General features: G+C 38.2%; 1 protein-coding gene across 1 annotated transcript; it reads right to left on the reverse strand.

Moving 5' to 3' along the window:
* On the reverse strand, positions 1-20,860 carry MAGT1 (magnesium transporter 1). The gene is made up of 10 exons (XM_003774889.4): positions 20,610-20,860; positions 18,567-18,736; positions 17,007-17,124; positions 16,685-16,825; positions 16,057-16,197; positions 15,195-15,284; positions 9,793-9,856; positions 7,597-7,671; positions 3,569-3,659; positions 1-2,863 (listed from the first exon to the last, which is right to left on the reverse strand). Exons 1-10 carry the CDS (start codon positions 20,718-20,720, stop codon positions 2,848-2,850), a joined length of 1,017 nt encoding a protein of 338 aa, XP_003774937.1. The 5' UTR covers positions 20,721-20,860; the 3' UTR covers positions 1-2,847.
* Positions 20,861-22,594: the final 1,734 nt, after the last annotated feature.

Here is a 22,594-nt window from a genome sequence, read left to right on the forward strand (position 1 = left end):
TATAATGGCAATAATAGTAATAACAACAATAATGAATATGTAGTTGTATATTCATATAGATTCACATTCACAGACAACTATCACTGGAACTGTTTCTATGAGTATTGACTTTTAAAAGTCTGCTAATTATAACCTTTTAACGGGAGATCACCTATCCACAATGATCTTGGAATGCAGAGGGCAGAACTGCAAGTTCCAATTATCTATAGTGGGACCTCCAAAGCAGAATAGAGTGAAGCAGTCATGAAGCAAAAGACCCTATATAGGGCTGACTGAGCATAAGAGAAAGTTGTTTTACTCAAGCTGTCTATGTAATTTTTTAAATTCTTGACTTTTTCAGAATAGACCCAACAAAGAATATTTACTTGAACAGGACAAAACCTAAAACATTTAAATATCTATTCATTGACCTTCTCAAATATTCTGTTTAATCCAATAGGCTATAAAAATTAAAAAAAGATTAATTTTTCAGTCTTATGTGCACACGATATACTTAAAGATGATCAAGATATCGGAAACTCCGGTTTTATTGTAGTTTGGGTTGCAAATTGTAAAATCATCAGAATTTCAAAATTGGAATTAGTTTTAAAAGTCTCTTCTACAATTGCCTACTCCTGGTTCAAAAACTAAAAATCATTAAAAGTCTGCAAATAAGATTGTAAAACAGTTAAATCCAATTAAGGCACTTTAGAAAGAAGTCACTTTCAAAATCCAAATAAAAGAAATGCTCAATTTTGAATACATCAGTCTCTCTTTTCTCCACATACTAGTTCAACCTCCAGGACACGCAACCTTTCTGTACAAATAAGGTTCTAACAATTTTCTGGGGCCAGACAGCTTCACCCAATTTCACTATTAGGAATCAGAGCATAAATTCAGTGGGTCCATCATGAGTAATAGCTGAGGAAGACCCAAGAGGATGCATAAAAGTGAGGTTCCCAATAAACTAACAAATAAGATACAGTTACATTGAAGAATACCAACGTCAACCATTCCCCTTAAACGATGGCTTTTAAAAGCTACCTTTCTTTTGGGGTCTGGAGGCCCTTTCTAAACAGTGATCACTTATGGCCTCACTTACATATTCTATATGTCAATAGTCACAGCTTTAAACAAACAAAAAAAAAAAGGCAGGAATTTACTTTCAGTCTAGCACATTTATCCATATCCCTCTCTCTCACCATCACTGTATTTGCTTTAGAGAATGTGTATTTTGACCTAATGGTAAATAATAAGTTAAATTCTCACAGAAAGTTAGTGACCACAGAGGAAACTTAAATAGGGAGCAGAATCATTTGAGTTACAACAATTCATTTGTAAACTTTTCCGTATTATTTTCAATCACTGAAGAATGCCAAGGTTGAAAACATACTGAATTTTCATCTTGCTCTTTTTAAAGAGGTTGGGAAGAAAAAATTTCAATTTATTTCAATCAACTTCTCTTAAACACCAACTCCATGTAAGGTACTGGGGATATGAACAGAAAAAGTCAACTGTCCTGGCCCTCAAGGGGAAGGAGGAGAAGGGAGAAAATAGAAAAATCACAGGTTTTCAAGGGACTTAATTTACATTCAGAGGCAGCAACCAAGGTGAACTAGATGTCCAATATGTGGCCCATGAACAGGAGCTTTTTTTTTTTTTTTAAACAGAAAAAATTTGTTTTAACCCAATTAGTTAGTCTACATTAAATAACTAGCACAGTAGGGCCTGACCACCTGTTCACCCCAACCATTGGATAATTGACAGTCACTAGGCATCATGCTTAGCATCAATTAGTAAATGTAACTGAAGTGAAAAAAAATTCATCATATAATTAAACATTCATTCATTGTACTATCTGTCACATACAAATTACCCATCATGTGGTTTTCCAGAAGTCCTCATAATTATCACTTTATTTAATCACCTTCCAAATTCTTTGTCTTAAAGTAGATAAACCTGAAGGAAATTTTCCTAATCAGAAAATGTTTAGGTTCACTCTGTGAGTGAGCTACTATGGTGATTCCCAAAGTAATTTCAAATTAGGATAAATTTTTTGGAAATTAGGAAGTGGGACTAATTTGTTACTAAGCTGACGTGTTTTAAATGAGCTTTCTCATATAAAAGAAAAATAGGGAAAAGGAATTGACCTGAAAGCTCTAAGTTTAAGACTGATTATTAGCACCCACAGATACGACTTTTTTATGTGACACTTTCACATCTAAAGCTACATAGCAATGTGCTTCAGGAGAAAAGACCTAAGCAAAATATCCATTAGGGAGCCTTGGTCTGTACACATGGGGAGTGTTTTCTGTTTTTAGGAGGCAATACAGCACATCTGCTTTCTCAACCTAAAAGACAGATGTGCAAAGCCTCAATTTCATGGGAAGAAAAAGGGAAAATGGGTAGTGGATGTTTATTATAGTTATCTGAAATTGCTGGATAGATAAAGATTGATCAAGATATCTCTTCACACTGGAGTAGAAAAATATTTTATCAGGTGACTAAAAATTAACAAAAAGGAATTCCTCAAATTAGACTGAAGTAGTGCTACTACAAGATTTTCTTTTATTCCCAAAACATACTCTGTCTAAAAAATTCTGAATTCCACGAGGTTAAATGTTTTGTAAAGCTCACTGGGATGGGGAGGTTAACAACAGAAGGGAGATTTGTCCTAACACTGCATGGACTTTTAAAGCAAACTGCTTGTTAACATTAAGGCACTACACATCACTCTTTGGTTCAATTTTTTAACACAATCTCAATCCTTTTCAAGAGAGGTAATATGAACCATACACATTTTGCACTGTTCCAACACAATATATACAGTGTCTAAGCTTTAATGTTCCAGCGTTGATTTGCTTCTTTTTAATTCATCAGGAAACTGAAATATATACATAGATCCATTAGTCATTATGGATGACTCTATAAGAACACATTAAAGCACTTGCCCGCCCGCATACAGACTAAGGTCCAGAGGGGGAAGAACAGCCTGGAGCTAATCAGCAACCTCATCCCAAGCCCTACCTCACCAGAGGCAGAGACATTCTAATTAATTTGATGATCCCTTTTTTTTACATGTCAATGAGAGGAAATGGGGTGATTCCAGGAAAATGGGGAGGAAGCAAGTCCTGGAGGGCTTATTTAACTCTATCCCTAAGTATGCATATGGAAAAGAGAGAACAGTAATCTTTTATCCAAAAAAGAAAGAGATCTTTGGGACATTAAAGCCTGGAGTGGGAAAATGGAAGGTGTCATGCTTTATGGGCTGTGTGGCTAAGCTTTGAAAATCAGCTCTCTCCCCTTTGCCTTGAACTATTGGTCAAATCAAAGCGGGTGAAACAGAAACACCACAGTATGAGATTCTTCTTGATATTATACTAATTTGATTTAGAAATCCTTAAAGGAGCATATGTTGGAATAATTTTTTTTGGGGGGGGGGGGAGAATATCATAAGCAGTCATTTGCATGCAGACAATTTAAAAGAAGCTGAAATAACTATAAGACAAAAGTAAGAGTGAAATGAGACAAGAAGACCCGAACCCATCATTGTCACCAGGTTATGGCTGACAAAGAAAGTCTTTCTTACCTGTAGGGATAGCCATGGTATTTAGACTTGAAGACAGAGAGCATCCAACTGAAAAACACCACGACCAGCACAATGCCAACGGCACACATTACTATTAAAAAGAAAAAAGGGCATGGTAAGTTCAGTGTGAAATATAGCCACAAGAGAGTTGGAAGACCAGTTACAAAGTCCTTATCTTAATTTCCAAAAGAGAGAATTTGGCTCAGGTGATAATGCTAATTATCTGGCTCAGGAAGAAAACCTCCCATTTTCTTCAAACAGGGCTTATGTTAGGGTTCCCTAATCATTTAAAAAAATAGATATAAAGAAAGAAAGTGGACAAAGTACGTGCCTGCTGGACTTGGAGTCAGGAAGAACTGGTTTCAAATACTTCTGAGTTGCGGAACCCTAGTAGGCTAGTTCGTTCCTTTATTATCTTCTTCCTCTCTGCTGGAAGGGTGAGACCATGAACTCCAAGCCTCCATGTAAAGGGGTCCTGAGACCCAAAAGGTTGAGAACCATTGTTCCAGACAATGTAGGTTATGTGTCTTTTTATAAGGGAGCTTCAAGTAAGATGCCTCTGCCCAGTTAGACTCCCAAAGGCCTTTCCATCCCTTGCTCTTTTGGTGTCTGTCAATTTGGATTCCTCAGAGCAAGTAGTGTATTTAATGAATCAGAGCTATATGGAATCAATTGAAGAATATTGGTGTTTTAAAAAGAGGAACAGAAAATGGTTCATGGTTAAAAGTTGTTAAAAATTCTGCAGTTTTCTTTCTTTCCAGACACTTCCAGCTTTTCAGTTTGGGGCCTAGCTCACAGTTCACTTAAATAGTCATTAAGTAGTCAGTAATCAATAAGTATTTATGAAGCATCTACTAGTGCCAAGTACTGTGCTGAACAGTGGTGACACAAATACTAAATAAATAAATGAAGGAATGAATAAATAAAAGCAGGCCCTGTCCTCACCATGCTTACACTCTACTATAAGACAAAACACAAAAGGGTGGGTAGAGGAGGACAGGAGGGTACCTGATGCAGGAGTATGTTGGAAAAGGCAGTCAGAGAAGCCCCATAACATGTATTTCCACCCACAATTAAGAAATTACATGTAAATTTATGCAAAACATTCCCCTAAAATTCAAGTTGTGAAAGAAAACCAAGATCTTTCATCCTAATGAAAATAAAAACCCTCAAGAAAAATAAAGTTAAAAAATAAAGAGAAAGATAAGAGTAATAGAGAATGCTTCAGTCTATATACAGACTCAATCACTTCGTTCTCTGGGTATGGATGCGACTTTTATCGTAAGTCCTTCAGAGAAGGTATAGATGATTGATTGTACTACTGAGAATAACAGTCATTTACAGCTGGTCATCCCAGAACATCGCTATTACTTCACATACAGTATATTTGACTTTGGAGAACCACTATTCTAGCAGATATATGATTGGGAAGGGATGTGGGCCAAATGCATCGTCAGAAACAAGGCATTTTAACAGAGACGGACTTTACTAGAACCTCCATAATGATAAGAAAGCTAAAGGAAATCTTCAGAACTATATTGTTATTATATAGAGCAGGCTCTTTACCTATCTGAACGATTAGCCTGCGTTCAAATCTTTTACAGTTTACAAAGTACTTTTCACAGACTTCTAAGAGACAGAGCAGGTATGATTTTCATTTGGCAGAACCACCTCTCTCAGCAAAGAAACCTGATTTTAGAAAAATTTTATTAGGGATAACAAATATCCCTTTTGTGGAAATAAGGGCTGGTAATTTGAAACACTAGAGAAATCATTTGATTCAGTGCCAAAGGTGAAGGAAAACTAATTCTTTCAGGACATCATTTTCACATATGAACATTCTGAGACTGGGGCTAAATATAACACTGCACAGAATTTGCTGTATTTTAAAAGATACATAGACTGTGGCTTCGAAAATACCATGCCTAAGGCAAAGAGATGCTTTTTTTTTTAAAACAAAAGAATTAGCCATCACACTGCTTCTTAGATAGGCAAACTGTTATTTTACGATTTCTCATATATGAAGCATTTATTTCATGCATTCATGGTTGAGATCTACGAATATACTTTGCTCTGGAAATGTGAAGAACTAACCAAACATGGTTTTTTAAGAAAAGATCCAGAATGTGGCTCTTTTCAACAATGAGATGATTCAAACCAGTTCCAATTGTTCAGTAATGAAGAGAGCCATCTACACCCAGAGAGAGGCCTGTGGGAACTGAGTGTGGACCACAACATAGCATCCTCACTCTTTCTGCTATTGTTTATTTGCATTTTTGTTTTCCCTCTCAGGCTTTTTTTTTTCTTTCTAGATCCGATTTTTCTTGCGCAGCAAGATAACTGTATAAATATGTATACATATATTGGATTTAACATATATTTTAATATATTTAACATGTATTGGAATATCTGCCATCTAGGGGAGGGGGTGGGGGGAAAGGGGAAAATTTGAAACAGAAGGTTTTGCAAGGGTCAATGTTGAAAAAATTACCCATGCATATATTTTGTAAATAAAAAGCTATAATAAAAAAAATTTTTTTTTTAAAAAAGAGACACCTAGAAACAGTAAGAGGACACAGGATCTAGGATTTGGGAGTCAGTGGCTCTGGGTTCAGATACAGCCTCTGAAACTTGTCAGCTGTGTGATCTTGGGTTGCTAACTTCTATACTGAGACCAGAGCCATCTTTAGAAGCTTGGCTAATATTCAGATTTTTCCCATAACAGAGAATACACAACAGAATCTCTGAAAAATGAAAAGAATAATAAAGTTGCCTTCTGAGATTCTCTCTAACCATTCCCTTTATATTTTAATAAATGAAATAACATTTTCATTTGAATAAAAGATTAGAAAAAAAGTAAAAATTTAATATTAATGAATTACAACTATGATAGACAGCTGTTCTCAGCTAAACAGTATAATATATATATATACAGAATATAAGTAATAATATATAAGTACATTTATATTAATATAATATATTATATTATAAGTATATTTACTTATTATATTATAGTTCTCAGTTATAGTAAAAAAAAATAGTAGATCAAAAAAAAAAAAAAAAAAAAAAAAAAAAAGGGAAGTGACTGGCCTTGGGGTATACAACTCTCAAGCAATGAGGGTCAGGATTCAAATCCAGACCTCTGCTGACTCTGCATTGAATGCTACAAGTCTTCCTCTTACTATCTCACCTTCCCAGAAAGGGAAAAAAGAGCAGTACTAGAAAGAGAAGCAGACAATCCAATCTCTTCAGGCTGTGGAAACAATAAAAAGTAAGGTTATGACATGGAACGTAGGTTGGGGCTGGGAAACATAGCATTAAGGAAAGAAGGCTTCTGTAATCTTTACAGCTCCTTTCCCCATGATAATCCTTGCCTCCCCAAAGGCTTCTGCTTCCTACCCCTCATCTTCTCACCCCACAAATCTGGAACCCTGTCCTCACGTTTAAATCCTGTCTTTAAATCCAAGTCTGGTTCTCATGTTGTCTCCAGTGGGTGGGCTAGATAGACCTTGCTCCCATTTCAAGGGCAGGGAGCTGGGTTCCTGGCATCCAAAGTCTGAAATTTAAATGCATTTTCCCATAGAAACATTGCTCTTGCTCACATATTCGAATGTTGTAAATAGTGACTGAGCTCTATAGTACTGTTAATATCACATCATATTTCAGGTATATTGTGAGTTAGATAGGCTTTGTGGACAGGCCCAGGTACCTAACCACCATTTATTAGTATTAATTGACATAGGAACACAACCCACTGCTAAGATGTGAGTTACTTGTATTGAGTCAGTTAGAAAATTGTGACTGGGGAAAAAAAACTTCCGGATTTCAAAAAAAAAATCTCTTAAGCAAAAGGAAATTCCAGCCTTTAAACAGAAAGAACAAAAAGTTACATGGAGTATTTTGGGCTTAGAACTCAATTCATCTCAAGCATTTATTAATCACCTGCTGATGCGCAAGGCAGAGTACAGCTCTTCAATTTCAAGCCAATTTTCTGAATTCGAGTATTATAAAAATTTTATGAGACTTACGCTTTCTCTTTCCGATATCCATGTGAGATGTGATGGCTTCACACAAAAGCACTATCCCCAGAGTAACAGCACCATCTTTGAATGTGGTTTAAGGAGAAATATCCACGATCAGCTACACACATAATATTGGCTTAGTTTCTTCCAGAAAAAACGAGTGTGGTAAGTGAGGAGGATTCTGTCTATCTAATGTAAAAATTAGTGCACATAGAAAGAGACATTCAATAGACAAACAAGAGCCTACATTTTAAATGAAACATTTCAGTGCCTAAGAATGATTTGCACAAAACCACTCAAAAACCAAATGAAATCAAACAAACAAAAAACACAAACCAGATACAAACTATTCTTTTTTACTTTTTAACTTTGACCTTTAAATAACTGGTCCTACTACTCTTGCATAAAAGTATTTTATCTTGCATATTCCCTCCCCCAAAGTACATATAGACAATAAGTATGCCTCAACCAGCTGGAAAGCACGGGGATTTGCAGATTAAATTATGACTTTCCCAACTCTCCATTTTTCTCAGTCCTCGATCAGAAATAGAAAGAACCATTCCAGGCCCCAATTATTATTCGAACCAAGATGAGGGTTTGTTTTTGCACAAAAGAGAAATCCACCACATGGCAGGAATTTTAAAATAACAACAAAAGAATCTATCTAAATATCAATCAATCAAGTATGAATGGATTGTGGGTGAAGGCCAAATGTAGCTACCAAGAAAGCACAGTTTTCTTTTTAGCAATAAATGACAGAAATCTTGGGTGTATATTTGTCATCCTTCATTGGTATGGTTTCATTTAATCCTTTTGGGGAAAATGTGTTTTTTGATTAAAACACTATTGCCTTTTTTTAAACTCTACTTTTTCTTCGGGGGAATGGGGTGGGGGAAAGACATGCTTTGTTTTACAAGGCTAAAATAGAAATACATTTTGTATGACCTCACACGTGGAAGTGATATTATATTGCTTGTCTTCTCAAAGGGTAGAAAAGGGGAGGGTGATAAAGAATTTGGAATTCAGTTTTTAAAACAATGAATGCTAAAAATTTTTTTTACATGTAATTGGGAAACATTTAACAAAACTGAGACAAATAACAGACTACAGATTTTTAAAAAATCTTCATATATTCTGCCATTTTATCAAGCCTGTTGCTTTTTCTATTGACATAGTAACAGCCCTTTCTACACTGTGGGAGATAGCTCCTCTTATGTTGCTATGGTGGTAGAAAAAGAAAAAAAAATCACTTGATAGCTGATGCCTGGTGATAAGCTTCTCTAAGCTTAGCAGGCTGGTCTTTAGATGACAAAGAGTCTGTCGCAGGGTATATGTAAAAGCCTTTCTAATTTGATAAACATGCCAGGGCCTCCCCTCTCTAAACATAAATTGTAATCACCTCCATAGCACAGTGAGGCATCAATGATGGCCATCAGCAAGTCCCAACCTATATAACATAGGAAAAACTTTAGGATTATAAGAAGCATATGCTTAGATGGTTGGCAACAGGGAAGCATGCAATATTCATGATGAAGGTAAACTAGAGTAGAAAAACAGACTTGACTTAAAACCCTCTATTTTTCCAAGTTAGGAGTAGGGAGAAGGTATATATTACATAGCTCAATGGAACTTGGTCAGGTGCTTTTGGCCTAGTACCATGGGAATTTCCCCTGCCCTTTTCATGTCCACTCCTTGTGACATCATCTAGCCAAACTAAAAATACCCTACTCTGTCAAGCAAGGCATCAGAGTATTTACTGCTGAGAAATAACAGCAGCAGCTCCAGATGGTGGGCAGAAGGGTGGGGCTGTACATCTTAAGCACAATGAATAGAGAGACAGATTCCCCGGGAACAAAGTTTTAAACAGTAAATGGAAGAGACACTCCAGATGTAGTCACTGTCTCAAGCCTATAGGTAAGGTGATCGATCTTTTCCTGGAGCTGGGTTAAAAAAAAAAAAAAAAACCTCTCCCCCCCCCACCAAGAGACAACACATAATACTGATCAAAAAGTCAAATTTATATAAATGAAAGAGCTCTGGGAAAAGTAAAAGCATGAGGCAAGTTTTTGCTGCAAAGAAGATTAATGAAAGGCTATCATCACTCTGAAGAGAGACTATAGCAAAGAGAACATAGGAAATGCTATGAGGGAGTAGGGACATAAAAACTAAGTCATTGCTAGTTAATTATTATAAGGAGGATACTAAACAGAAGGACGATGTGTGTTTCAGCTACAAACTGGGCCTGGCTGCTTCCATGTATGTAATTCTGGAAAAACAAAAACAAAACACACCAAAATTATTTTCAAAAATACATATGCCATTCAATACATATTAATTCAATTATAGAAAATTATATTCAATTTGGAATTATGTATTATAGTTCAATATCTTTTGTATCTACGGAAACAGGAAGAAGTGTTTGCTTTTTTTTTTTTTTTTTTTTTAAAGAAAACAAATCAGGACTAAATGCAGACTTTTATTTAGAGGCCTCATTGAACAAAAACACAGACTATTTAAAGCAAAGACTGCTTTTTGGGTGCTACACACCAAATAAAGGTGGCTTCAAACCTTTAGAAATAGAAAAGCAAGGTAACCTAGAAATCTGAATTAATGTTCCATCTCTCCCTATTTGACCATGAGTACGTAATGCTTTGTTATGAGTCTGATAATCCTGATAATTATAAAATGGTGATAACAATTGGATTCCCCCACCACTATGAGCAAACACTTTGAAAGTTTACAAAGTACTAGAGAAATAATCATTTTCATTACTGAGAGGTAGGCTGGCCCGTCCCATAGAGAGCTGAACTTGGAATCAAGAAAAGCTGAGTCTGCCTGGGCAAGTCACTTAAACTTTTTTTGGCCTTCAGTTTCCTCATGTGTAAAGAATGACTTCTATGATCCCTTCTAGCTCTAAATCATGCAAGTAAAGTGAATATGACCCCCCAAAAGTCAGCCTACTCCCAATTAGATAGAATGATCACTTTGGGTACAAAAGATACATAATAAAACACACTCCCCTCTTCCACAGAGAGGAGTGGGGGGGGGGGGGGGTTTATAGAAACAAAAGGTTTTTGTAGTTCAATCCTGTCCCACTCTTTGTGACCCCATTTGAGGTTTTCTTGATAGAGATAATGAAAAAGTTTGCCATTTTCTTCTCTAGCTCATTTTACAGATGAGGAATTGAGGTAAACTGAGTTAAACAAGCTGCTCAGGGTCACAAAACTAGTCCATGTCTGAGGCCAGATTTGAACTCATGAAGATGAGCCTTTATGATTTCAAACCCAGTCTCTATCTAATACAGCATCACCTAAGAGCTCAAGAAAAAGTTACATAAGTAGACCATTTAATAAGAATAAATATGCAGGGGGGAAGCTAGCTGTTTTCCTCTGTTGTACCTGAGCCATATTTTGGATTGGCACAGAGCCAGCAATTAACCCACCATCAACCAACCAGCATTTATTAAATAATCACTTATGTGCCAGGTACAGTATGTACCAGGTAAAACAGGCCACTTCAAATAGTGGGAGACGTCACGTACACATGTGTATATAAGCACATAGAAGCTAAATCCAAGGTCGTGGGGGAAGAGAAAAACCAGGATGACTGGCAGCTAGAGGCAATTAGGAAAGACTTCATGGAGGAGAAGGTACCCTAGCTGAGCTCTGAAGGAAAAGAGGAATTCTAAAAGACTTGGGTTAGTAGGGAGGGCAATCCAGACATTGGGGGAGGGAGGAGGAGGGGGGAGGTTGGTGGAAAGTCTGCAAAAAGGCACAGGAGATAAAATGTCATGCAAAAGGAACAGCAAGGGAGGTTGGTTAGACTGTAGAGGGTGTGAATGGGAGCATCATATAATAACGTTGAAAAGGGACACTGGAGCAAGGTTGTAAGGAACATTAAATGCCAGAAGAGTTTATATTTGATTCCAGAGGCAGTGGATGAGTAGGAAGGTCAGCCCTGTGTATTGGGACAATTATTTAGCCAGCTTAGTGGAAAAGGACTCCAGATGTAGGAATACTAATTAGCCAGCTAATGCAGCAGTTGAAGAGACAGAACTGATAAGCGCATGAAATAAGATGGAGGTGGCCATAGAAGAAAACTGCTAGAGAAATTGTTGGGCAGAAACAATAAGATCTGGTCATTGATGGGATATCAGGTGAGCCAATGTGACAAATCAGGGATGAATGACGCTATGAACCTCTCAGACAGGAAGAATGATCGGGTACTTATTCAAGATAAGGAAGTCTGAAATAACAACAACAAAAATATTAAAAAAAAAAAATCCCATGGTGACATTAAGAACCCCTTTTTACCTTCAGGAATTTTAGTGACCAAATACATTTTATTATGAAGATGGAAAAAATTCCAAGTCTTAAATGTAAAGGGCGGGGGGGGGGGGGGGGAAACCCCTCCAATAGTTAAAGAGTTCTGCATCCTAATTATGCCTAGTGGTTTTTGCTATGAAAATTTTCCATGATTTTGAATTTTTAGGAGAATTTAAGGTTTTATTTTTTTTTAAAGAAAGTATTATTCACCATGAAAACATGCAGAATATATTCCAAGCACTGGGAGGAAAATACATTTTCCTTTGTTTCTTTGTATGTTGCTACTTTAGCTACGGATGCAAAAAAAATCCGGGAAGTGACTTGGCCCACTGCTTTTTAAAAAGTCAGAAAACTGCCAAGTATTTACTACCCACGCTGTTTCCCACAACAGCGAATGTGACAAGTCAAAACAATCTTTCTCCAAGTGAAGAGTCCAGGCACCTGAAGACGAGATTATTGAGGAAGATGTATACTAGAGCTATGGGCGGCAAGCCAGAGAGCAGGAAATCTATATATTTGTCAGATGTGGTTGGCCCATTCTGCCTCTTTGTTCATGAAAGACTGAGTGGATATGTGGCAGTGGGATTCTTAAGGGGGAAGGCAGAGGATAACATCCTGGATGAAGAGCAGGGAGGTTCCAGAAATCATGGTTTCTAGGAAATATTGGTTTTATGACACTCATGTTACCTCCAAATCACCTCCAAGAGTATGGATAAATTCTTAAAATAAAACTCAATGATTTAAGAAAGAATAGTTGAAAAAAATAAGGATATTTAGCTTAGAGAAGAGAGTACTTTTTAAGAAGGCAGGGAAGAGACAGACATTATGGCTCACGTGGATTATTGGAAGAGCAGACACAAAGAAGAAAGATCTGACTCCTGTTTGTTCCCAGAGGGAAAAATTAGGATCAACTCAACAGAGTTGCCAAGAGGCCACTTTAGGCTCCATTAAAGGAAAAACTTCCTAACTATTCAAAACTAGAATGAACTGCCTCTAGAGTATGTTCCCTCTCAGAGGTCTTCATCCAAAAGATGCCAGATGATCACTTGTTGGGGTTACCTTTATAACTAAAGGTCAGACTAAATGGCTTGAGATTCTTTCTAATACAGATCTTCAGATTTTAATCTGTTAATATGTATTAAAAGCCTACTGGGCACAAAGCACTGTTAAAAGCTGGGCATGTCACATACAAAGCTTAGATAAAACCAATCCCTGCCCTCAGAGAACTTAGTGGGGGGTGGGTAGGAGGGAAGAAAAGACAGATATCTTGTGCAATATTTTGTATTATTATATTTTTTGTATATAATTTGTATTTGCATAATATATATTTTGTATATTATATTTATTATATGAGGTTCTAGGTTGGAAGGACAAGAGAAATACATCATGGAATGGATGGCATTTGAATTGGGTATTAAAGAAAAAACTGAATTCACAAAGGCAAAAAAGCAAAAACGACTTTGCAGACATAGAAAACAGCATGAGCAAAGATAAGGAGGAAGAAAAAAAGATGGCAGGTGTGGAAGGTAGAGAGAATAAATCAGTCCGGCTGCAGGATAAAGTGTGATGCAAAAGTAGAGTGGTACCAAATTACCGATGATTTTCATGTGCCAGGTCAAGATTTTTCAAATATGTAAACAACAGTTTTTTTAAAACCATATTTTTTTTAGTAGGCAACATAGGGAACCATGGAAGAATCTGAGGCAGAAGAATGACATGACCCAAAGATAATTCTGGCAGTGTCATGATCATTGGGGCCTGAGGAAAGGCAGAAAGGTCTACTATGGAATTATTGCAATAATTTAGGAATTATGGAGGAGACAGATTTCCTGGCACTGTTATCCAACCCCTGGGCCTTGCCATCACCCCCACACTCTTTGGACTTTCAGATCTCTCCATCCTCCCAGTAACTGAGCTGTCTTTTATGTTTTGTCACCCCTCATGAGTGTGTGAGATCCCTGAGAACAAAGACTAAGACTATCTGTCTTCCTGTTACTAACTTCATTTAGGGTTAGGCACATAATAAGTACTTGGTGAATACTATTTCATTCTTCAACAGGAGTAATAATGATAAAGAAAAGCATATATTTCAAACACCGAGTTCATCCAAATAAATGCAAATGGTAAGATAGTGATTGAAGAACTCATTTTCAACAGGTGCTCAATTCTTTTCCTCTCCAATTAACAATTATCTATTTTTTCTTCTACCAATTCCAAATGAAACAAAACAAAACACATTGAAGCAAAACAAATCACCACATCAAAGATGTCCCAAAACTTATGTCTTATTCTGCATGTTGAATCTAATGAGGTTCTCAATTGTTAAGTGAGTTTTCATATGAAATTAATTGGTTCAACAACCTCCCTGTTCCTCCGCACTATAGAGGAGTGCCATTTAGGTTACAAATCAAAGAAGGATTATCGAACAGCCATTACCAGGCTTCCTATCCTTGTACATGGTGTTTTACAGGGACACAAAGTATTTTCATTCAGAGAATCTCATTTCTTCCCATTTCAGAGCTGGAATGGACCTCAGAGATCTAGGCCAGTCCCCTGATTTTGCAAATGAAGAAACTGAGATTGGCCAAACAGCTCCACTGTCCAACAAGTGGCAGGATGCAGGTCCTGTAACTTTATGCCCAACGCTCTTTTGCCTCACTATCCCTAGAGTGAACAGTGAAATAGACAGGATGGATTTTTATCCCCTTTTTATTGAGGCAATGAAGGTGCTTTGAGAGAGTAAGAGGCTTACTGAAGGTCATATGTTATATGACTGGGTTTTCTCACTACAAATTCCACCACGGACACCATTAACATAATGTTCATTCTATAGGGATCACAATTAAATCATACAGGGTTACAGAACTGTTTCACTGGAGATGGAATAACTTAGAAATTTGGATTCTACTATGCTACTGGATGTAATCATTTGAGAGTTAATTTAAATGCTTTCCAAACAAATAGTTTATAGTAGCTTTTTAACGTGTAAAACTCAACAAATGGTGAAATGTGTTGTACTCTTCAAAAGGCCCCAGAACCACAATGCCTTTTTCTACATGAAAATGAAGTTTCATTCTTCAGCAACTGAAGATGTATTTCAAAGCTATTTACAGCACTTCAACTTGGTATGTAAGAGCTCAGGGCTTTCTATTTTCAAGGTATGAAGCCATGGCAGATTAAAAACTTGGAGCCAAGAAGGAAACTGGGTCTACTTCATATACTAGACAGATTAGTATTAATCTGAACTTGCAATTTAAAGGAAACCTGACTTTTCCTTACCACCTGTCCTGTATGGGGATTCTTATGAGCATACGGTGGTCCTCTTATGTGATTCCACATCTGTCCAGAGGTCATGGCAAGTACAAAACACTTTAAAAAAAAAAGATACAAAATGGTTAAAAATAAAACCCTTAAAATAGTGAAGTAAAATGGCAAAGCCTATCTACTCAGATAGTATGCTCTCAGCATACTTAGACAATATATGATAAATGAGCCTCCTGTATCCTTTTTAATATAAGGCACTACATATATACACACACATCTATATTTATAGATACAGATATATACATATATGTATATAGTGAAGTAAACTCATGCATCCTATTTGATATAAGAAGAAATTTCATTCCTCCTTCTAAACACTTTAGTTTTATATTGACAGTCATAAGTATATGAGGATAAAATTACATTTACTAAAAAAAAAAAAAAAAATTGACAATACTTTTCTCTGATCAATCAATAAACATTTACAAAGTACCAAGGCACTTTGCTAATATTGACCATAATTAAGCTGTTTATGAAAGGCTTCAAGTTAGCCAAGTAAAAAGCCTTTTCTAAACAGAAATCATTGTGGAATATTATCTCTTGTCAGAAATGTAAGAATAACAATTTACTTCCAGACAGAAAATGAAACATCAGCTCAAAAATTCTAATTTTATAGTAACAAACCACTGTACCGAGTCCAAATTAGAAGAAACGATATTACTCTTTTCCTTTCAAATGAAACAAAAGATTCTTCTGAAATACAGTATTCCATATGCCTTGCACTAAAGCTTTGGGGATACACTGTATAAATTTGGCTGAAGAGATAGCATTTTGAACTTCATTCCAGAAACAACTCTGACCTTAGCAAATTACTTACCAAAGCTGCAAAAGCCCATCCAGTTTTGTTAAAAAGAAAATCTAGATTACTTCTTCGAAGATAAACAAGGCCACCAATAACAGCCAAAAGCAATCCTAACATAAGAGGGCCAGCATAATTTGCAGGCCTAATTATTCGAATCTAAAACAAAAGAAGAAAAGTATGTTTATTATATATATTCAATGATTTACGATGGAAAAATAATTAGAAATGAAGATATTCCTAAGGTTAGTGTGATAACCTCTTAGAGAGAATGACAGTCTCACTTCATGGGACTATTATTTAAAAATATGTCACATACTTCACTGTAATTTAGGGTACCTAATCAAGGAAGTGATTCTAGATACCACAATATTTTTAACTTAAGGACCTCTCAAGGTCACCTCATTGATCAACTGACAAATGAAATCCAGGATGGGACACTGAGCACAGGGAGTTTTCTCACATAGCTCTCTGGTTCAGGAAACTGCACCATCATTTTATAGCTTGGGGAAGGGGGGAATAGTTAAAATTAGTGACTCTGAGTAAGACAAGGAGGGGGGAAATGCTAAATACCTTCATTATCTTGACTGTTTAATGAAATTTCTGAAGACAGATTTATTTTTCCCCCCAAATTGAGCAAACTTACATTGACATCGGTTCTATCAGCTATCCACCGGGCAATCTGTTCAGCTGAAAATCCCCGAACTTGTAACTCATATGTATCACTCTGTTTTGGCTTTCCTTTGGCAGGGAAGTTCATGAAAGTTGGAGCCGAATTCATATTTAGCTGATTTGAAAGCAAAGCAAACAAACAAACAAAAACATCATGAAAAGGGAGAGATTAAAACCCCAGGAAAATAATTCACTAGTAACAGCAAGGGAAAAGAAAATAAAACTTAAAGGTTTTGACATTATAATGCTGTTCTCCCAGATGTTACCCAACCTGATTCAGTATTATAAAATCTTACCATCTGAAACACATCAGACCCATCATCGAAATCTACCATAGCAAAAAATATCTTGTTGGTAAATGCATTGGAATATCTCCAGGAGTTGGCCAAAATATGGAACTCTTCATCAGCTTGTCTAGATATAAACACATGTAAAAATAAATAAAAAAGAATGACTGAATTTTCCAATAGCTAAAAAAACAAATAACTCATATACATAAAAACAAGAGCAGAAAAGGGCTTTTGAATGCTCCCATTATCCAACATAGTGAAGGGGAAGAAAATATGTCTCTAAATAACGACAACAACAACAAACAACAAAAAAAGGACCGCTAAATAGCACTGCAGTGGATTGAACACTGGGACTGGAGTCAGAATGACTCATCTTCTTGAGTTCAAATCTGGCCTCAGATACTTCTTAGCTGTGTGACCCTAGGCAAGTCACTTCACCCTATCTGCCTCAGTTTCCTTATCTATAAAATGAGCAGGAGTAGGAAATATCAAACCACTCCAGTATTTTTGCCATGAAGATGCTAAATGGGATCATGAAGAGTAGCGCATGACTGATAAAACTCAATAAAGATGGCACAAGTTAGATTTTGAGCGATGTACCCGATGTATCCTGAGGAAATGAGAATCTCAACGGCCAGTCACAGGGATAGCATGAGAAAGCATCTGAAGAAGCGCTATTCATTGCTATACTAAATAAATGAATCCATCTCAGAGGCAAGTGGAATTTATATTCATCTTTAATATCCATATGCTCATTTTTCTGAGAATTCAAACAGCAATACTAAAAGGTATTTTACTTACAAGTTAAGCAGAACTGTGATGCTGACTGAATTAGAACTTTGGAAATGTAATCATTGGGCATATAAGGTTAGAGTGAAAATAGGAAGTTTGTACTCTGCCTTCCTAGTTGTGTGGACTTGGGCAAATAATTTTTAATCTCTCTCAAATTCAGTTTTCTCATCTGCAAAATGGGCATACTAATAGTACCTACTTCACAGGGTTAGTATATGACTTAAGTGAAACATGATCTGAATTGTGCTTTGCAAATTTTAAGAGTGCTATGTAAATGACAGCAATTATTATTAATATAGATACAGGTCAGAGGATCTAAATTTGCAAGGGATTTTGTGGTCCAGCCCCCTGATTTTTCATGTGATGAAACTAAAGCTTAGGGAAATCAAATAATCTGTTCAAAGTTAAACAAGCAATAAAGAGAAAGTCTCAATTTGAATCTGTCTTCCAAGTTGTAATCTAGCAGTTGTTCTGCTCCCCCCAAATATCTCTCCTTCTCCTGTGTAAAGAAGCAGGGAAAGAAGAGGGAAAGTTTAATAAATAATATCTTCTGGTGTAAGTGATGAAATCTCATTGATTCCACAATCATCATCCAAGAAAGAGTATCTATCCAGTGCTACCATTGTCTGTTGACCTGATGTGAAGGCGTGAGACAAGAAATGTTATCGTAACCATGCAATGTGTATTTGTCTCTAATAAGAGGTGGGAATGGATAGGTGTTTTGTGTTGCCATTTTTTTCCAAATGATACCAGACTAGAGTTGAAAGATCATACCGGCAAACCAGACACTGTCGATGAGGCTCAAGAGCTGTGAACATCACAATCACTGAGTAGTTCTTTGGTGATCCCTTGACAAAACGACGGAATTTATCCCCATTCATTCTTATCACTGCTCTCTTGCTGGCCCAGTCCATCAGCTGACTAACCTTTTCTGATAACACCATCTACAAAACAGGAAAAAATTTTTCACAATACTCCAAAATCTCAGGGCTTTAAATTGTGGAACAAATGATGATTAGGGGCAAAATGGATAGTGGAAGCAAATATTCATTTGACTGACTTAGCTCTTAGTTTTATCCTAGAATAAAAAAAAAAAAAAAAAAAAAAAAAAAACCTACTTTCTCAACTGCCACTTTGGTTTAGTGAGAAAGTATATGTCAATGGTAATTATCATCACCTCTCTGAGTTTTGATATCCTTGTATGAAAGAAAGGGGATAGTAAAAGAGTGGGAAGGGGGGAGTACAGAAGACTAAGAGACAAAAACTAGGCTCTTTTTCTTTGAGGAATTGGGCAATGGAAAGCTAGGAAGCACATAACAAATCCAAGTTTAAATATTTTTGATGGACTATCACTGCAAGGATGCAGATTGGAAAAATTTTACTTGGGTTGTGAAACTTAAGGTATATCTGTGAGTCAATAAACATTTATTAAATGCCAGGGACTGTGCTAAGCACTGGGGATATAACCTCCCCCCCCCCCCCAAAAAAAAGACAGTTCCTGTTCTCAAGGAGCTGGCAATGTAACGGGAAGACAACAAGCAAACAAATCTCTTCTCTCAGATGTTGAATAGGGAATTAAGAGAGAAGGCATTAGAATTAATAGGACTTAGGAAAAGTTCCCTGAAGACTAGATTTTAGTTAGGATTTAAAGGAAGCCTTTAGGTAGAGATGAAGAGGGAGAGAGCTCCCCAAAGAGGGGACAGCCCGAGAAAAGGCCTAGAAAAGGAATGATTCAAAGTGTTATCCTACCAAGTGAAGGAACTGCAGCTTCCTGACTTCTCACAATCTGTCCAACAATTATGGCATTGAGGGAGACACACTGCTGGGTACTGTTAAATTTGGAGGTAGAGGTCCTGGGTTCAGTCATCTATTGAATTTTCATGTGACTTTGGGTAATTAACTTTAACCTGTCTGGGCCTTGTGTGAAATGAGAGTAGTAAAACATAGATAAGATGACTTCGGGTCCCTTTCTAAGTCAATTATTGCTTGTCTATTAGAGTTGTTCCGAATAAACCCGTTTTAGCAGTATGGTGTATTCTTATTGGCGTGTAGAGTTCTCAATTAGAGAATTCCGTAATTCAGTAAACAAGGAGACCTTGTGTACTTCAGGTCAGATAAAAGCACTGGAGACAACGATGACTAAGAGTAAGGTTTAGTGCCTGTCGAGTTTTCAAAGTTATGAAGTGGGGAGGGGGTGCTCAGTGAATGCGGCCGGTCGGTTGGCTGGTTGGGTCCTGTCTGCGCCTGGGAAACCAAGCCCCTCTGCTCCAAAGATCTCCGATGCCTTTTTCGCCATTCTAGGTTCACTCTCTATGCACGCATAGGGTGTGGCCTTGCCCCTCGGGCCAAGACAATCTAGCCTAAGCCGAGTAGTTCCAGGGTAGGGGTCAGGGGGAAGCCATACTTCCTCGGCCCACAGCTAAGGTTGGCAGGCCTATGGAATCTAGAGACCTAAGAGAGGGTCCAACCCGGTCTTAAGAGCCGTGAAGAGAGGACCCAGAACCTAGTGGAGAGGGCGTGCCTCCGCCGGGGGAGGCAGACGAGGGAAGGGGAGCAGCCCCTTCCCCCCCCCACCCCCCATCGGACCGGCTCCCCTCCAACCCTGGGGACAGAGCGCCCCCCACCGCCCAGCCCCGTCTAGGCAAACAGCACCGGGGGAGGGGCCCGAGGCCGCACCCTCAGGCCTCCCAAGCCCCCTTCCGGCGTCACACCCCCAGGCAGAGAGCAGTAGCCCCCCCCCCACCACCACCACCACCACAGCAGGTTGCGGAGCCGCCCCCGCAGGGGCAAGCGAGCCAACCAACGGTCGCTGCTCACCTCCTTTCTGCGGAAGGCAGAGGCAGAGGGGAAGCGGCAAGCCACGAAGAGCAGCGCCAGCGCCAGCGCCGCCACCGCCGGCACGCACCAGACCCGCCAACCGACAGCCATGGCTGCTCCGCTCCGCTCCGCTCCTCTCTCGGCCCCAGCCCGCCGGAGACAAACTTTCCTTAGCCGGGGATGGCAGGGGCGGGGAGTAGGAAACGGCCCACCCGGGCGCGTTCGTTCATTGGTGTAGATCACAAAAGACGCCCCGCCTTCTCCCTTCCCGTTTGAGCCCTCAACCCCAGCTTCTGGACAAAAAGCTTTTTATTTGTGATTGGTCGGTTTCCGGTGGGCTGCGGGCTGCAGCCGAATGACCTGGAGTTTTCTGATTGGTGCTTTTGATAGTCTCTGCGAGATCCTACCCGGAGACACCCAAATGTAGAGAAACGTCTCGATTCGGCTATATACACGAATAGCTTGGAAACTAGTAATATGTGCCCTCCCGAGCAAATCACTTTGTATTTCTTTGATATTCCGTTTTCTGTGTGATTTTTGTTTCCCTCGGGAATATGCAAATTTCTCAAGGACGAGGACTGTCCTTTCCTTTGCGTCTCACGCTCCCAGAATCCTCCGCGGTGCCTGGTCCTTCGTAAGGACTCGTTGAATTAAACTGCACATGCGTGAAAGATCCACACGCTGCCGAAGATGATTTTGCTGGGCAAAAAGGATATTTCTGTTCCTAAAATCATAGGATTCCCCTCCCCCCCTTTCCAGGAATTAAAAGCTACCCAAATTCTACCGATTTGATTAACAATAGCACGATCGTGACTTTCCGATCCCAAGAGGTTTTTGAATAAAGATTGCAAAAAGACAAAAAAGGCATGAGTAATTAGTCAATCGTCATCTTGTGAAAAAACTGCAATAGGTATCATTATCTTTATAAAACCCAGAATCTATCAAGCATTTGACAAACTGATAGCGTTAGTGGGAGCGGGCAGGAAGGTGTGGGGGGTGGCCAGAGGTTGGAAAGGACAGACAGTAAGAGAAGGGGGTAGAGAGAGAGAAGAAATAAAAAGAGAAAGCTTTTCTTTTTATTCATCTTGTTTATTTGCCAGCCAATTAATTTCTAGACCCTGTAAAGCAGCACTTTGCAAGTCTTAAATCATGCAGGTTACATAATCAAAGCTTTCGTCCCCTCCTTTTTAAAAATGGTTGCTGGAAAAATGAATTTGAGGCTCAAGATCTTCCTTTCCATCCCAACGCTCCCACAAAATTATGTTTCGGGTTCTATCAACAGTTAATTCAACTGTCCCCAAAGTAAGAAAAGCGTGCCAGTTGATTTTTGCTATCTAAATTAGGAAGCCCATGCCTTGAGGGTTGAAGAAGGTCAGAGACTTTCCTTTCTTTTGTACCTACCGTGTTTCTTTTGTGCTTACTGTGTATCTAGTTTTATCTAGTGATTTTATGGGGAATAATATGCCTGTATCTTCTTCACACCCGTCCTCTCACATTACAAGAATTTAGATATAATGTTAGGGTTGTCCACTTTTTTGGTTCAGAGCCATATAAAAAATGAGTATTGATACATAATATTAGTGTAACGAGCAAGATGAGACAGAAGAAAGAACGAAAATAACCCTGAATTATCAAAAAATTAGAAGGAAGAGCAAAACAAAACAAGCTGCAGGGTCAGAAATGGGACTCGACCCCACGTCCCCATGCGGAAGCCAGAGCAGCCCATCTTGGGAAAGCAGAGACGCCACCTATAGTCTGACCGCACTGCGGTAAAATCTATTTGATTACATCATTGAAAAGGGAAAAGGGCTCTACGAAAAATTCCTGATGAGACTCAGGGTGCAGATCACGTTTTTTTGCCTAGGAATAGAATTTCTTATCGTCCCTAACGATACCCGGCCCCCGCTTCCGCCCCCGCCTTAATATCTGAAGTTCAGAGGAGCTTCATTGGTTGAATTCACGATTAACAGTCTTTTTTGTCGTCG

The sequence above is a fragment of the Sarcophilus harrisii genome, chromosome X, assembly GCF_902635505.1.
Source record: "Sarcophilus harrisii chromosome X, mSarHar1.11, whole genome shotgun sequence".
Taxonomy (NCBI): domain Eukaryota; kingdom Metazoa; phylum Chordata; class Mammalia; order Dasyuromorphia; family Dasyuridae; genus Sarcophilus; species Sarcophilus harrisii.

Excerpts from the sequence above, each read along its gene's own strand:
- MAGT1 (XM_003774889.4), bottom strand. The coding sequence starts at position 20,720 with ATGGCTGTCGGTTGGCGGGTCTGGTGCGTGCCGGCGGTGGCGGCGCTG. Across the intron at positions 9,857-15,194 it reads ATCCCCATACAGGACAGGTG|AATTACATACATGGAAGCAG; the intron begins GTAAGGAAAAGT and ends TTGTTTTTCCAG. Across the intron at positions 7,672-9,792 it reads ACACATCGTCCTTCTGTTTA|ATGGTGCTGTTACTCTGGGG; the intron begins GTATCCTCCTTA and ends CCACATTCAAAG.